General features: G+C 43.8%; 1 protein-coding gene across 8 annotated transcripts in view; it reads right to left on the reverse strand.

The window, feature by feature from the left end:
• Positions 1-774: 774 nt before the first annotated feature.
• The window catches only part of LOC111867485 (insulin receptor substrate 1-B), a 30,859-nt gene continuing 13,147 nt past the window's right edge, over positions 775-18,486 (reverse strand). For 3 of the 8 annotated variants that reach the window (XM_023857413.2, XM_023857414.2, XM_023857412.2), the window contains 8 exons: positions 14,467-14,583; positions 13,516-13,668; positions 12,289-12,424; positions 11,972-12,209; positions 10,665-10,740; positions 5,592-5,747; positions 4,749-4,956; positions 775-4,659 (listed from right to left, as the gene is read on the reverse strand). In XM_023857413.2, the coding sequence (XP_023713181.1) occupies positions 2,142-4,659; positions 4,749-4,956; positions 5,592-5,747; positions 10,665-10,740; positions 11,972-12,209; positions 12,289-12,424; positions 13,516-13,668; positions 14,467-14,583 (3,602 nt within the window). In that variant the 3' untranslated portion in view covers positions 775-2,141. The remainder of the gene's footprint in view (positions 4,660-4,748; positions 4,957-5,591; positions 5,748-10,664; positions 10,741-11,971; positions 12,210-12,288; positions 12,425-13,515; positions 13,669-14,466; positions 14,584-18,486) is intronic. The other 5 variants (XM_023857417.2, XM_023857415.2, XM_023857419.2 and 2 more) reach the window with 3 other exon arrangements.

The raw sequence follows: 18,486 nt of genomic DNA on the forward strand, positions 1-18,486 counted from the left end.
CACACTTTATATCATTTTATAAATGGACACTTGATGGCAGGCAGTGCAATGGTTTAACGTGATTGATACATCTGAGCATGGCAGAATGATGCCCAAACATGTAGTGTGAAGTAACAAGTGAAATTGTATGCACTAAAAGACGGTAAATATATACATATTATGGATACGAATCAGTGCAACAGGACGCTAAACTATAACATTATTAACTGATTCATCTTACCAGTGTATGTTATTTCATGACCTGCCCCAGCCTTTGCCTTGCTCTCATACTGACAACACACATCCATGTTTCCAAACATAAAAAGAATTGAGGAAAGCAGTCTTCTGGGATTTGGCGCCGTGTATATGTGGTGTTAACCGACGTTTCGGAGGAACGTATCGCCCCCATCTTCAGGGTTGAAGAAAAAGTATAGGTAAATCTGCAAGCGACAACACNGGAACATTACATTCCTCCAAACATTGGTAAACTTCTGTATGACTACATGACTTCACATCCAAGAACTCTTCATAGCCACCAGCATGAGAACTTCAAATGCCACAGAAAGAAATTATGTTTTCAGTGTGGCTGGAACTGTAAATGTAAAAAGGGAACAGAAAATACATGAGATGGGGAGGGGTGTGGGTGGAAATGCCAGGACATGACAATTTTTACCACCTTAGTAATATTCCCCACAAATACAGGAAAACGTTCTTCCTGTAATGGTTGTTGAAACTCATCTTAATCAAAATGAGGATCTAATTTGTAAACAGGCAGATATGTAGGTTCAAAAGAAATGCACCCTGGAGCTCTCAACCTTTATTGGGTAGCATCTCACATCTGTAAAATATACACAGACTACATTACACACAAAAAATAACAAATATAATATTACTAACAAAATGTCAACTTACCCATTAGTTTCAGCATGTGGCAGTATATATAATAAGTGGTAACACAAATCACAATAATAAACATTTTTACAATCTCATGTCTTTTATCGATATTGTAAAAAAATGGGACACATTGGGGAGGTTCAACATGACTTCATCACGTCTGTGAATCATGAAACATGATAAATGCAAAGATACTCACTGGCAGAATAATTATCACATGTAACAGAAAACTGACATAAGAGTGCCCCCCAATATAACAGACAGAAATTGTATCATTATTCACCATATCTCACAGCAGAGGAAAGGTTCACAGGGAGAGGTGAATTGAAACAGTGTGTGCCTTCAACTAGGTGTGAGGAAAAGGCACATTCAAATGCCTAACAGTCACTTGCCTTCATTTGTTCATATCATTGCGTATCAAAATACTGTTAATCTTGTGCAAGTGACTCCCACTGACCAGCTGTAACTTAATGCCAAATTGTGATATAAGTGGGCAACAAATAAATAAAATGAGGAACGTCTGCTTTGAGATACTCTTCAGAAGCAATGTGCAAGTTTGGACGACTAGACTGTAGCTACCGGGAGGCTACGAACCGAACAGTTCCAAGCAGTATGTCTCTCAAACATCTGTTTTACTTCATGTCAGAAAAATGTGCTCAAATATGCACTGCAGCATTTAACCCTTCATAAGTGCGACATGAATAATACAAACACCATTATGAATGGAAATACTTTTACTCTGAATGAAAAATGAAAAAAATCATTTTGCACAAAACAGTTGAGAGTTATGACTCTCTGATACAGCTAAAATTCTGCTCAAGCTCAGTATATAGGAATATGGTAATACCCATTCCCTGTATTAAACAGGCTATTATGAAAACTGTGCCCAGCAGGTGGATTATCAACAGATAATTTAGACAAATGTTCATTTCACAGATATAGCAGAGACACCTGCCTGAGATGGGTTGTACAAATAAAATAAAAGTGGTGATGTACACTACCGTTTCAGAGAAATGGAATCGGTAGGGTTACTTTATAATCACCCTGCATGGAACTGACCATAAGGCTGGCATCAGGAACTATGAAATCAGTCTAGCAGCTTCCTGTGAGGCCAAGCTATAAATAAAAAAATCAGACTTTACATAAATGAAACAGCAACCATGAACAAAACGCTTTGCTGTTACCTACACAAAACTTGCACATCATCTGAATGGTGCAGCCTGATTGGCTTGAGATGCTGCCAAACCGCTTGGAATGCGATCAGCACCTCAGTGCCGCAATTTCTTGTTCAGCGAACATGAAACATTGCGTAGCCCTTCACTCTTAGCAAAATCTATTTCAGCATAGGTGAAGGCTGGTTCCCCTGTTCCCTGGTTAACAGGGTTGGGGCTAGGAGAGGAGGTGGAGGACTCTGTGAGAGATCCTTGTGTCCTGATGCTGTGGGGACTGCGTGACCCATCTTCCCCTTCTGAGCCACTGGGAGCAAGGTCCAGTGAAGCGTAGTGGAGTTCCCGTTCGCTGCTCACAGATGGGGGACGGGAAGAAGTAGGTGACCCACCAGAAACTGCTGCTGCTTGGCCTGTCACCACGGATTCCACACTCGAACTGGAAAGTTGTCTGGAGATGGCCCCCTCAGCAGATCCCAGGCTGGAGCCAGATGGCTGCCTAGAGATTTTGCTGTTGCTGCTGGCTTCTGTGGACCTCATGCTGGGACCAGACAGCTGCCGGGCTACCGTTCCTGCCTTGCCAACTTTGTTGCCAGACCCAGTGACATTCTGTCTACCAAACTGAACCGCTTCCTTGTTTGGTGCAATGGTGGAACTAGTGACCAACTTTGGTGTGCTGACTGTCTCACTGAGGCAGAACATGGCAGTGCTTGGTACCTTCCGAGAAACAGATTTGTAATCTGGAATGGTAGTGAGGTCCATGCTGTCAGTCTTCAAGTTCATTATTTTGCCAGGGGCAGAAGTCTTGCATGACGCCGTTACTGCCACAGGCCGCATCAAGGCATAGTCCCCAAACACTGGCTCTTCTCTTGTTTGATGGAAAGGGCTATAGTTCACATAGTTGTGACTTCTGGGTGACCCAACCTTGTTCAGGTCATTCTGTGACTCTGCATTCACAGGTGTAGGTTGTTCAGAAGACGAGCTGCTGGAGTCAGGAGTTGTGGGGGTTGACTCTGGAGAATATGGAGCTTGTGGATAGGATAGCCGCAATGTACCGCTGGTGGCATCTACCAGACACTTCCGTGACGACTCATAGTGAATATCTGTACCAGGGGCTGTTGCCAAGGGAGGAGCCTGTGATTTATTCTGCTGCTGTCCTGGGAACGGTTTCATTGGTGATCCTGGACTGTTAAGACTGAATGGGAATATCGTGACTGTGGAGCCTGTCGGTGTGATCAGACCAGTGTTCTCTATGCTATCTTGCCTACTGGTCTTGTGGATATGACTGCGCCGTAGAGAGGAACTGGGACTTGAGCCTGGTGAGTTGCCAGATGTGTGGCCTAGGGGAAGGAAGGCAGGAGGTGGAACTTTTGGAGGCGTACCAGTAGAGTGTTTGCGTCCTATTAAACTGGACAGTGAGAACACAGGACTGGTGGATGAAGAATGTGGCTTGCCTGCTGCTATTGCAGCCTCTGCTTCACGTGCCTGGATGACGATTGGCTGGGAACTGTACCGACCCTTTCGTTTCTCTTTCCTCTTGCTGTTCTCATGTCCCTCAAATGAGAGGTTCATGTAATCTTCACTGTTTGATCTGTAGGTCTCCAGTGACAAACGCTGCATAGGCCTGGACAAACCTGTCCATGCAATTTCCATATTACCTTCTGGAGGCTTCTTTGGGTGTGGAGTGTCCACTGGTGCAGTGCGTGCAACACTAGACACTCCCCCATAGCCCTCATCACTGCTGGCACTGCCAGGCTTGCCCATATCCATGTACTCCTCCTGTATGGGCGATGTTGGCTTTCGACTCTGACACCCTGAGGTCACCGGGAAATTGTTGTGGTGCAGGTCACTCTTCATCTCCACATAAGGAGAGACACTGCTGAAGTTCTGAGAACTGGTATAGAAAGCATCGCTTGTAGGCTGTGTGTTTAAGTTCTTGATATCTGAGAATGGTGGGTCTACAGTGGATGTCTTGCGCTGCATCATGGAAGGCTTTGTGGGTGGTGATGGTCCAGGCCTCATCTCCATATATGGCCCAGCAGTCTTGGGAGACAATGAGGATGCACCTGTGACTTTTGCTGGAGTGGGGATTGGTTGACTCTGAGCATGATAATCAACAATTTTTGGAGAGATTGTGGGGATAACTGATTTTGGAGGGGATGCAGCTACCACATTCCCTGACTTTACATCAGCCTGCCTGGAGGCTGTGGAACGCGGGGACATATCAACATAGCCATTGACAACAGATGGCTTGTCTTCTAACTTGCTGCCACGATTGGCCTTGGGCTTGCCTCGTGTGTTGCGTGTAAAGTCCATCTCCATGAGATCATCCATTGGCTCCATAGATGAGTGGCTACTGCCATGCACATGGTGGCGCAAGGTACCACCTCCTGACCATGAGTTGCAGAGCAGGGGAGCAGACAGAGACTTCTTACCCCCAGCTGTGGGGGTTTGGGTCAGATGATGCCCACCTGTGTGATGTGGTGGTGTGAGCATGGGATGTTGGCGTGTCATGTACAAATCATATGCCAGTGCCCGTGAACTCAGCTTATTCACTGTCCGGCTGCCGACAGAGAATGCTCGCACTCTTGAAGCGTCTGCCTGATTCACAATTTCTAGCCTGTAACCAAGCACAATGGTCACGTGATTCTCAGCTTCTTGAAGCATATGTAATACTGGAGCAGGAAACAAAAGATATGCATGAGTTACCTGTTTGTACGCTTCATTGCATCTGGACGAGAGCCAACAGAGTAGGCCCGTGTTGGACGATCCAGTGACGATGTTTCATCCTCTTCTGATGGAGTGAAATATGAGCTCACCTTCTCCAGGTGGTACTCAGAGAAGCGCATATCTGTAGATGGAGTGCCGGAAGTGACTGAACAGCTACTAGCAGGAGACATTTCTCCATGGGCACAGTCTGCCAACAAATGCAATGTACTCAGTACAACATCCTGCATTACACAGAAATAAAACAAACAGATATGATACAAGTATATGAGTCATGTAAAGAAAATTACTCGTTGCTAGATCTCATATCATGTGGTCCAGGTTCAGATTTATTTTCCTTCTCAGGACACCTGACTCATGAGCAGTGTCAGTAGTGACACACATGAAATGAATTTATTAGCAAAATGTTAAAAAATAGTCCAAGCTTTACTACCATATAACAATGTGTTCGGAAACAGCCTGTTTTGAAGCATAAAGCCGAATGACCTTATGCACACAGCATTTCATCTTTCTTCAAGTGATTAAAGAAAGGAGGATGAGATGACTGCAGCATGGGATATGAGAGATGATTACAACTGTTTGATCAGAAAGTCTGAAGAGTCAATCACATAGGAGATGTAGTCAGATATACAGACTGCCATTTCTCACTGGTTCACCTGCAACCACTGTTCCCATCTCCACTTCCCTTTATCTGGACATCATTTTCCACTGTGGCTTATTTTTCTACCCTGAAGATGGATGCAGCAGGCTCCTCCAAAACATGGGCACCTATCTACCAAACTATATCCTGTAAGATGGTAATCTTCATGTTTTCTTCCTGCTCACCTTCACCATGGTACCTCTGTCCTGGCTCCATATCCACATAGCCGTCATCCACAGGCGCCATTGGCACATAGCCATTTGAAGTCTCCTCAGCCAGACTGCTGGCTCGGCTGTGATTGGAAGAGCTTGGTGCACGCTGACATGTGCTCACCTCTGTCCCTGTATGACAGATTAACGCAAACGTTATTAGACCTACAGTGAAGAGACACCAGCCACTGCTTGCTTCTGCTATTGCTTTCAGATTCTGAATAAAAGGACCACACCCAGGATTTGATTCTTGGCATAAGCAGAGCTCTTTTCTCCCTCACTAAGTTAAAAGCAGCTCTGAAAATGGCCCACACTCTTATACTCTGGAAATTGGGTACTCCTTCCCTAGGAATAAAGTAGTTTGAGCATGAAGCTAACCACTAATGTGCACCAAATTATGATTACGTGGAGCAATAAGTCCACTCCCCTTGTGCTGACACAGATTATTACATCATAAAATATATTGTCACATGTAGAAGTGACTACAGACACAGGTTTAGAATGGCAAATCAATTTATTGGATATTCACAAGTCATGAGTACAAATAATTTTAACACTCTAAGGATTACTGTAATTATAACATAGAAATATAGTCTTCTATCTCCTTGCACTCATCGTTGCTAGGTAACAGAGCTCAATAATGGCTGAGCCTTGACAATGTCTTCATTGAATTACACACAAAGTCTTCTCTTCACAGCTGCCCATACAGAACTGAACTCTCAACTGGACTCTGTACTACTCCTTTCCATGACAGTTTCATATCCTTGATTCACAGCTTCTCAGCTACAACTATGATCGACTCCTCAAAAGTCAGTCACATTGCGACTGACAGTCAGTAAGTCCTGGTGTTGTGCCCCATCTGGGGCTCATGACCAGATATTTATTACTGTTTGACAGTTACAGTCTTGTTTCTGTGGGGCACCCTCTCTGACAAGAGGACGTGTCTGTCTTTTGTATATGCTGCTGGTCCTTGCCAGCGCAGTCTTTCTCAGATCCAAGTTCCTTGGGACTGGCGACCATATTTTACTGTCTCAGATTTGAGACTTCCCTTTTCGTCACCTCCTACAACTCGCAGGGTCACGATGGAGGTATTCGACCCCACCTCCACACAGGAATCTGACTCTTCAGTTATTCTGAAACTTCTTATAATTCTTAGGCACAGACCATATAGAAAACCTCTTCCATTTTTGTATTACAATACAATTGCCTAATAATGAGTTATTACAATGTATTCCATATTGTTGTTTGTATTCGGAGGTCATTGCCTAGCAATGATGACATTCCTCTATTGTTATAGAAATGGCCCCTATGTCACTGCATATCTGATAAGTGCAATGACATAAAAATCTTGAAATTAATTATTTACATTATGAACAGAAATAATACAGATGTTAGTAAAGGTAAAGCTATCCCTGTAACAGGCCATGAAGGCCCATAGGGTTGTGAGATGTCGAGGCTCTTTCATTTTCTCTAGATAATCAGCTCACAGATGGCAGTAAGGTTGTTGGCGTTACAGGCCCACCACCCTTTGCCCCCCCCCAGAAAAATTCCTGGTACGCATTTCTGTTAGAGGCTGAGTCGACCCCAGGATCAAGAATGCCTGGAAGGATTAGGTAAATTGAAGAAAACCCACTTCATCAGGACTTGAACCCACAACCTTCCAGCTTGCAGCATAGTGCCTCAACCAACTACACTACTGCGTGCCCCAATACAAATGTTAGTGCAATAAGGAACTTCAAAAGAACCAATGAATATAGCCACGAGAAATGAGTCATTTTTCATAATGCATCACTATGTCAAAAATCTTTAAACAACAAGTGATCAGTCTGGTAGGATGTGACTTTCCAACCAACCTTGCCTGTAAGGTTTTCCTTCCTCCTCTAGGCTTTCTTCTTCCCTGCACAGAGAGGATCCTATCTGGAAAGTGCTTCTTAGAGAGGTTAGCTACTTGTGAAGAACTTGAATTCCCCCATCCTCACTCAAGTCATCCAAAGACAACAGTTGTCACAGTGCTGTGTGAGATATTACACATTGCCATGGCAATGCAATTAAAGGCTATTTCCACCTGTTTCCCTGTCTTGAACTCCACAACCCTACATGACAGTTGCTAGTCACAAATCCACCCCAGCTTTATGGTTATCACAATGAACAAATTTCCAGCAGTTTCATCTTTTCCTTCCCTTGTCCTCTGAGAAGTCTTTTCCATCTGGGTGGTGTGTCTGCTCCTCAAAATCCATACATTTCTCTTGTCTGTCCACCACAGGGCAAGAACACTCTTCTTCTCGTGTAACACCCGTTCATCTCTTTTTATTTACCCTCTTTTAGGGCTTTTTGGCAATCATTTTCTGGATTTCACTGCTGTTCCTGCAAGCCCAGCGTTTGCTTTTACCAGTTCTCCAGCAAGTGCAACACTGTGCCCTTGGTTGTTTGGTTTACCTAATAAGTACCTTTACTACTCCAGCAAAACTGCTGTTCAGTTCAGGATCCTTCTCATGGTACATCTTCATTCAGCCAGAATAAGTAATGTCATGCCATATTTGCTGGACTTTTGAGACATGTAAACCCTGAAGCTAACCCTCCCCCCCTCAATGGGCACTTGCCCTCTTCAGGGAACTACATCTGCTGGAATTTATCGGCTTGCTTCTGAAACAAAGGACTGGCTCTGAACAGGGCATCAAAACCACTTGCACACAGCCTCTTTCGTTTACTGTTACTACTAGCGGCCTCCGTAGTCTAGAGGTAACGTTCCCACCTCATGACTCGTAGTACACGGGTTCAAATACCCGGCAGAGGCCGTCGAATTTTTGAGGGTGGAAAAATTCAGGGAACAAGTCCTCCGGGAGGGACTTTAAGCCGTGGGTCCCGTGTCGTAGCTTTACGGCACGTAAAAGAACCTCATATCTCCAAAGGAGGTCACTGAGCCAAATTACAGACGTTTCCCGCCCAACAGCAGTCTCTAATACCTCTGGTAGATGGGGGAAGCATTATAGATACCTCTCAGCTAGTAGAGCCGGTCTCGCTGGCTGGGCGGGACTGATGGTAAGCACCAGTACCGGTAGGATATAGAGACTGGTAGAAATCATAGAGGGAAGCACAATGGACCAATACAGGTCTAAGTGCATGGGGAAACCCACCCTCTCCAATAACTAACTAACTACTGTTATTACTGAGGGATATATCACAATAGAGCATTGGGACAGCACAGATCTGTTGGCTGATGCACATGTACAGAATAGGGGCATGAAACCTTGTATCTGTTAAGGTCACAATTTTCCATTGTCCAAATGAGCCCTCAGTGTACCTACTTTTTGTCTGGCACATCAACTGGTTTGTTCTTCCATTTTTTCTAATTGGTTCAGAGTCAATTAAATTAAAAAATAACACTGGCTGACATGCCTCATCCAAGGCAACCTCCTGCTTCATTCCATGGGAACCTGAATATACAGCAATATCACAAATGCAGTCCACATCTCTCAACACTATAGAGTATCAGTCCTGTCTGTTCTGAGTCTCTCATTTTCAACAATTTCATGTAATAATCCTCAGTATGGGTCTGAAATAACAGAAATGTAATAAATTTGAACAACTGTTCACAGACATCTGCAAACAGCAACAAGGAAAATTCAGTTTGTGAAACATTTGATGCTTACCCATACTTTCCTCATTTGCAACTGTCATTGTCTGAATAAGTACTCAAAAGTACACTGATCTCACTGTCAATACTTTTATTTAAAATGTCACCAACAGTCATCAATAACCATTCCTTGGTGTTTTGTGCCATGATGATAAAGCAAACACAAATTATAACATGAAGCAACTGCACTATAAACAGCTGTAATGATGCAGCAGCTCAAAAATAACGCTGGACTGTTGACTACTATGAGACAATGGCATCTGGTGGTCAGCAGATGAAGTGCAAGCGGTTGGTACAAGAACCACATTTGATCAACTAAAGTAGTACTATTATGTCCACACAGCACCAACGTTGAAAATTCATGTGCCACATTACAGATATCACATGTGAATAACCCTCGACTCTTTTCTGACCCTAAAGTATTTTATTATTATTATTATTATTGGAGGGGGTGGGTTTCCCCATGCACTTAGACCAGTTATTGGTCCATTGTGCGTCCCCCTTTAATTTCTACTGTCACCATACCCTACCAGTAGACGGTGCGTGCTATCAGCCCCGTTGAGTCAACGAGGTCGGCCCTCAGTACCTTGATACTTCCCCCATCTACCAGAGGCATTGGAAACTACTTGGGGGGGAAAGTTTTTACCTAATAATTTTGCTCAGAGATCTCCTAGAGACATGAGGTTCTTTTACGTGGTGTAAATCTACGACACGAGACCCACGGCTTAAAGTCCCTCCCGGAAGACTTGTTCCCTGAATTTTTCCGCCCTTAAAAATTCCACAACCTCCGCCGGGTTTGAACCCGCGTACCTTGAGTCATGAGGTGGGAACATTACCCCTAGACTACGCAGGCCACTGACCCTAAAGTAAGACAAATGTTCAGATTTAGCCAAGCAGAACAGCCCTGTGGGTGGGAACTAATTTCTGCAATATCAGTGGCTTTGTTCATGGTTTCACAGCAAAATCTATGGCAATATTTAATATATTATAATTTCAAGTGTTTTGAATCATTAAATTTGCTCAGCCTACCAGTCATGGGTTTGCATAAGGATCAGGGAGTATATATTATACAGTTTGTATTAATATACTGCTATATAATTTTAAACATTTCCCATTAATTTTTGAAGGGCATTAATATTAAGTCTGGAGTTCCTAAAACCTCCAACATGCATCTTCTGTTTCACCACCTTCAGCCAAGGGCTGGTCTACAGTGTGAGCATTCAAATTGGCATGCCTGTCAGTCACTTTCTGTATCACATCCAGCTCAAAAATTTCAGAGGCTGCCTTCAGGGTTGAAGGGAGTATGGTAAGATGATATTCAGACCCAGGAGAGGTGGAGAGGAGACAGCCTGACGTGAGCGCAACCCAGAAGACCACTGGCTGAATACTCGCTACCATGAAAACTTAAGATATACCTGTTCCATGCTGTATCATGGTTATGTATCCTCCCAATGGATCCATTGGTGATGAACTGTGAGGACTGTATGCATCCTGCAACATGTAAACCACTGTTAAGATAACTTTTTGGACCAAGGCTATAGACAAAAAGTTTTACAGTCATGTCTGTCTCTCTCTCACATACATCACCCAGTCGGCCACCTTCAAAGACAATCAACGAGTTATGAGCGATGACAGACAGAGAGTCAAGTGTAAACCCATCTGAGTAGCATCCAGCTAGGTCTTGCTTAACTGGGAAGTTGGCCGCGCCATAGCTCAAGCAGTTAGTCGCTGGCTTCCCACCACAGCAGCCCGGGTTCGATCTCGGGTCTGGTCAAGTGGGATTTGTGGTGAACAAAGTGGCACTGGGGCAGGTTTGCCAAAAGTACTTCGGTTTCCCCTGCCAATCTTCATTCCACCAATTGCTCCACATTCACCCTCACCTATCATCTGGGGCTGGTACAATAGGCCAGAAGTGGCCACAGTACAAAGGACTCAGTCCCACCCCACTAGCAAAAAAAAAATAACCTGGGAAGTTAGGTCACAATGATCCACCTGGTGTTGTGTCTGTATGGTGCTACAGCCCTGAAGCAGGGTAATCCTTCCAGCATTTGTGATGTCTGTATTTTGCTTAACCTAGCTACAAATCTGTCCAACATTGCCCTGTCTGAATATCAGCTTCCCTTGTGGGCCTAACATCGCATTCTTCTACCTGCTAGTGGGCAGTAATGCAGTGCCTGATAGGCCCGCAGCTAGATTATGCAAAATACAGGCATCACAAGTATTGTTAAGGGCTACTCAGTTGGATTTCAGCAACATGCAGACACCACAACACCTGATTAGTCACTCTAACCTGACTTCCCAGCTTAAGCCAGACCTAGATGGATGCTGCACAGAAGGGTTTACATTCGACTCTGCTCACCAGCCTTCATGGTTTGTGGGCTGTCCTTAAAAAAAGCAGGGGCCTTGATGCTGGTGTGTATACTGTTTATCTGGTGCACAATTTTGTGACAACAGACACAGAGGACTCTGACTCTTAATGCAGTGCAACTGGTCACAGAAAACCTTGTCACTTAATATTCACTGCTGCGGGAATCTCAAACTGGCAGGAATGCTTAAGATTTTCCATCAGAACATGGACCAATGTATACCTACCAATAGTCCCATCACCTTACTTCCAAACAAAGTAGCATGTTACGATTACTTCACTGCATCTACAGAAGCAGATAAATCAGCATCCTTTCAACTCTGTTAGATACAAACATTCGCCAGTTTCTATTCGTACCTGACTGGGGGAGCCTGTGCTGACATTAGTCGGCATCTGGCTGGGTGAGAACTTGCGGAGAGGTGGCAACAATGATGTGGTCCCAGGCCATATTGCATCATCACTACAATTTTCCTCAAGAATTACAGGCTCATCTGGTGTCAGGGAGTGTCCATAGCCTCCCCATCCTTCTCCATCACCCTCGTCAATGGACAGGGATGAGCCTGGTGAGTCAGTTGAGCATGGACCTGATGCAGGGCTGGAAGAAGCACGGCAACGTTGACATACAGCTCCAATCCGTGACACTGCATCAGTTCACAGCACAGGGACTCACTCACCTGACAGGACTGCCTGCTGGCCAGCACACTGAGTGTGGCCGACTGCTGCCACAGTTTGGGACCAGACTGCGGTGTGGACCATCGCTGATTGTTCGTGTGCGTGACGGAACACTGTCTGAACGCTCACGACCAGAGCCTGAAATGTTAAGTGGCACAAACATAATATGTACAACTTTAAACACACAGGACAGAGGGACAATTGGGTATGATGGGCAGTATATGTAGCATTCACAGGGGAACAGAACTGTGTATGGAAGATGACATCTAGGCACCAGATAATGAAAATGATTCAACTGGCTCAGGACAGTGTTCGCGGGTGCAACCATGTACCACAACAAGAAGACCTGACAGAGCAAGTTGGCTCAGGTGGTAATCCTTCCAGTTTGTATTTGGGAGGCACGTGTTTCAATACAGGCTGGGACACCAACTATCCAGACTGAGACATTCTGTGAACTTCACGAGTCCCTTCAGGAAGATTCCTGACTCCTTCTTTCCACATCCCTCCAAATTCAAACGTTATTCATCTTACCATTTGATGATGCATTGTCTGAGCTACTCAAAAAGGATTAAATGAACCAAAAATATATAAATAAGAAGCCCTGATATCATATTCCTACAGAAAACATGCCTGAGACTGAGTCTGGGAAAGACAATTCTAATCATTATTACTTAGGCCCCTCACACATGGAGCTGCTGCCATGCCCACATCACCATGTCTAATCTAATTACACAAGACCTTTCATGATACACTGCATGTAATGTTAACATTAACATACCATTTCTCAGGCAGGGAGTATGTGGATTAGTGATATACTGCATGTAATGTTAGCATTATTAACATGCCAATTCTCAGGAAAAGAACATTTGGGTGATAAACTGCATGTCATGTTAACATAACATGCCAATTCTCAGGCAGGGAGCATGCATTTTAGTGATAGACTGCATGTAATATTAACATAACATGCCAACTCTCAGGCAGGGAGCATCTGGGTTAGTGATATACTGCAAGTAATATTAACATTAACATGCCAGTTCTCAGGCAGGGAGCATGTGGGTGATATACTGTATGTAATGTTAACATAACATGCCAACTCTCAGGCAGGGAGCATTTGGGTTAGTGATATACTGCAAGTAATGTTAACATTAACATGCCCATAATCAGGCAGGGAGCATGTGGGTTAGTTCACATGACTCTTGAGTTTCATAGAGAGGGAGCATAATACCTACTGCGCATATTACTGCTGCCTGAAGTTCTCTTGCCTGTTCGACCTGTGCTCCCTCTCCTAGATTCCCAAGGGGTGTGGGGTCCGGGCTCAGACAGTGGTAAGGAGTAGGTACGTTGGTGGGAACCCGCATCCCCGCTTCCCACACAGGAAAGTGCTGGAACACAGCCAACACTTGGTGTACAGGTCTTCCTGCCCTGCAATGTCTGGCAGTGGTTTTCTGAATATATGCCATGTGTGTTTCAGCTCTGTGTGGTGAAATGATTAAAATAAATACAGGGAAGCAAACAGAAGCTGTGGGCTTCATTGTGCACAAGACCGCTGCTTACCACAGCCCACATTTCTGAAACTGTAGCAATAAAATCTATAAAGCAAGACCTTCCAAGTGGTACAGTACAGTTGAATCTGTGTATGTCCATAATAAAAACTATGTAGGAAAAAACACACCCATTCATTGCTCAATCAATCAATCAATAGCTGTGGTATCATCAGCCCCTGCTTTGCCTTCATCTGCATGTATTATTAAATAAATATTAGCAACACTGTACCATATCTAGGGGGGATGAAAGAAAATGTCATGGGTGGGTGATGATCCCGCTGTATCTCTTCAACTTACAAAGCTCCTGTTACAACACGCTGATGTACTGGTGGCGCCCACAAGATTGTACAGAATTCTGGGTTCACATATAAGCACTTCTATAGCAATTTTCTGCTGTGCCACATGAATCTCATCCTGCTACAGTCTATATTCTGGACCAAAAGAGATGTCTTAACATTTCAAAGGCCGGCTCCATCTCTGTGTTTGACGTAAATGAAGGGACATCTTCTGTCAGGTTCTCTAGCTACAGCAAGAGACCGAACCAGCTTCCATACACTAAACAGTCCCAGTGTCACAAACCTCTCCCACACATACTGCTGCCATTCTGGTAGTGTGCATTATGCTTCATGTAGGTACCTGACACAGAGTGCCTCCTCTGGGATGGACGCACCAGTGGCGTCGGATGATGTAAGGTCACGGTGCGGTGGTGGTGGTGGCAACTACTAGCGACAGGCAGACTAGCAGCAGACAACACTGAAACCAACAATCAGCACTAGCACAACGGACAGCAAGCAGAACCAAAGCGCACCCCATTCAACAATACATTCCCACCATCCTGCACCAAGACATGCATTTCAGTTACTGGATGCTAGTGAGAATGGAACAGCAACTCCTCAGTCACAATCCACATCATGGACGAAAGACCTGACCTCTTTAAAATTTTGACAGTTAAATCAAGGAATGTGCCCAGCACACATACAAGGGGCTGCTCCACAGTTTCACAACAGCCCTGTACAAGTAACTAAATCATGACTGCAGTCTTCTGGGATGTCACAGTGTGTAGTTTTGTAGGTACATAACACCATTTTGGAGGAGCATGCTTTCATCTTCAGGTAGAAGACTGAGCAATCAATCTCACCAACCCTGCATATGGAACAGCGGGTTCCTCCAGAACATTTGTCCCTATCTACCAAACTACACAGCAAAACATATCCCCAAAGACCAGAAACTTGACACCAGTGTCAAAATTACAATTCCCACATAACCAGAACATAGTAACTTACAGATGTTTAAAACAAATACAAACAGGAATGTGGTCTCCTTGGTTATGACACTAAATCATCTGATAAGTGAACATGGTTTTGGGGAGGCATGCTGCCTACTTCTTTAGAGTTAAATGAGCCAAGCTTTTCACTTTCACCACTTCTCCCCTCCACTTCTATAATCTAAACCCAACTACTCTCCCAACTTGGATGACTTGTATCTTGAAGACAAAGGCAGTGTGTTCGTCTGAAATCTTGGTACCCACCTACCACACCACACAGTGTTGTAAGTCAAATGACAGCAATATACACCTCCTTCCAGCAAGCACCTCAAATATTATACAAGCAATGTTGAGGAATACGACCATACTGCAAACAATCTGAGGATGAGACATTAAACGTGTCACATGTAAAAGGCCAGACACCAGCCACTTTACACTTCCTTTGTACTTACAAACAACAGTGAAGATTTAGACCATGGCTTTCCAGGTTATGACAGGGTATGTCATCTAGCAAGTGGGCACAAACACTTTGGAGGAACTTGCAGTCACCATTTTCAGGGTACGAGAAATGTTGCAAATTTGTTAATTTCACAATAACGTGATTTTTTGAAGAAAGGCCAGTAAATTCCTTATTATCTAACACATTGTGACATGATAACTTAAACAATGCCCAATGTTAGACATCAGCAAACTGAACATGTTTCCACAGCTTGATAAACACATACCTCAGCAACAGACACGCAAGCACTACAGAGAACTGTTAGGAACAGTGTTTTCTATGTGATTTGTGCTGAGTTATATAACATGGACAGCCGAGTGGCTAGCGATGCCATGAGAACCATTCAAGAGTCAAAGAGGACTCTGCTGGGAGCTGATACCAAGGAACAATTAGTGAAGATGTAGCAGACTGAGAAGTCTTCAAGATCCAGCAGTGGTTTGTGAAGTGTGTGGATTAGCAGTAGCATTATAATCCTTTGTAGTTACAATGTACAAGGGTTCAATAAATCAATTATCAATTCAAACCCTGCGTATAATCAGTAACATGTGACAACAGGAATAAGAACATAAATTAGATAGCTAATTTGAATTTTACACTAAAATCCATTTATTCAAAAACGTCAGATGCAGCCACGATACAACTGAGATAGGTGTCATTCACAAGACAGGTTAACCAGTTCCAGAGAAAAGCAACTCAAATTAAAAAAATTAATTAATTTGGGAAAAAAATACATTCTGAAATATCAAAATATAAAATCTCTACCTCTGAAGTAAACAACTGATCCAAGAAACAATATATTATAGTGTATATTTATTTTAGTATTTCATCCACAACATATTTTAATTTTAATTTGGCATCAAACACATTCTTTGGCATGCTTTTAAGAGATATTCCTTTCCTCTCTGTTTCAAGTACATACTATATTAATTCCAAAGCTGAACACAATGCACACAGATCCATGTCCATGTTATTTCCTACCTACAGCTCCCTTCCAGAAGCTCCCTCACCAAAGTCCTTTGTGAGTCACACATTTATAAAACAAAATAGCACAGAAATTAGGCAATCACAAAGTAACTAAAAGAAAACTATCACATTACAGGACAGAGCAGTGGTTACATGCTAACATTCCATAACCCTGTTAGTTTAAAACTCCATAATTAAACATTCCCCTTCTGGGAAGATACAGTTTTATGAAATTTGTGACTCTCATGCAGTAAGTGTTACAATTAGGTCTACCGGGATGTGACACCATGCAGTTTGGTGTATAGGTACCAACATTTCAAAGGAACCTGCTGCCATCTTCAGGGTTGATGAAGCAAGGCATCAATAAAGAGCACTAATTTTTGGGACATAACGCTGTGTAGTCAAGCTGAAAGTCAACCAACATTTTGGAAGAACATACGACCTCCATCTTCAGGGTCCTGAATAACCCAAGCAAGAAACCAGTGTGAAAGCAGGTAGCAAGCAGAGCTCACTACTTTCACACTGGTTTCGTACTCAGCTTATTCTTTGACCCTGAAGATGGAGGCAATACATCAATTCCCTTTCAATGGACTACATGGTGTTATATCCCAGAAGACAGCATTCTTCATAACTACCACTGCGAGAACCTAAAATCCTATAAGGCAGCAATATATTCCTTGGAAATATTGGTATCTACTATCAGACTACACAGCAGCACATTCCATAACACTCTAATCTCAAATGGAAAAGAGTTATGAACCACACATAATATATGAGGGTTGGAACTTTAATAGTGGCAACACTGCAACACCAACTGCAATAGTGCAACACCATGAAACAGAACCAAATAATGTCGCTTATACCACATGTTAGTTACATACCTACCTTACCTCAGAGCAACGTGCCATAGCTCAAGCGGTTAGTCGCTGGCTTCCCACCTCAGCAGCTAGGGTACAATCTCGGGTCTGGTCAAGTGGGATTTGTGGTGGACAAAGTGGCGCTGGGGCAGGTTTTCTCCGAGTACTTCGATTTCACCTGCCAATCTTCATTCTACCAACTGCTCCACAATCACCCTCACCTATCATCTGGGGCTGGTACAATAGGCCACAAGTGGCCGCAGTACAAGGGACTTAGTCCCACCCCACTAGCAATAAAAAAAAATTTAGTGTTGTCACGATGTTTTTGAAACAGGAACAACGGAGTTGGATAAAAATTGAATGTGCCAGAGGCCGTACAGCACGACAGTGTCATCAAGGTCATCAAGAGGCTTGCGGGGAATCTGCATTGCCTTACAGAACGGTGGCAAGGTGGAACCACCATGAAAATCAAAAGTTCATCAGAACCCCAGCAACATGAAAGTTGTGGTGATTCTCGTGTATGACTGTGATGGTGTTATCCTAATGCATACCATTCCCCTACAGCAGACCGTCAATGCGCCGTATTACTGTTCATTTTTGGAACACAACCTGCGACCAGCTTTGAGAAAGAAGCAGCGACACTTTCTGCAGAACCCACCCATCATTTTGCAGGACAATGCTCGGCCGCATGCAGTGCAAGCTGTGGCTGATTTGTTCGATCGATGGGGCTGGGAAGTGCTGTACCATCCACCATACTCCCCGGAGTTAAGCCCTTGTGACTCTGACTTGATTCCTACGATGAAGGAAACACTTTGTGGAATTCGCTTCAGAACTATTCCAGAGATTCTTCAGGCAGTAGACCGCTCCATTCGAACTATCAACACAACAGGCGCTGCTAAAGGTATCCTACGACTTCCACATCGCTGGCAACAGGTTGTACACAATGCTGGTAACTACACTGAAGGGCAGTTAAACTTCGAAACATACATCTATTTTGTACCAGTTGTAAATAAATAGTTGCCACTATTAAAGTTCCAACCCTCATAGTTTCATGTAAGTCATGCCACGCACAC

This window comes from Cryptotermes secundus, unplaced genomic scaffold, assembly GCF_002891405.2.
Source record: "Cryptotermes secundus unplaced genomic scaffold, Csec_1.0 scaffold843, whole genome shotgun sequence".
NCBI classification, from domain to species: domain Eukaryota; kingdom Metazoa; phylum Arthropoda; class Insecta; order Blattodea; family Kalotermitidae; genus Cryptotermes; species Cryptotermes secundus.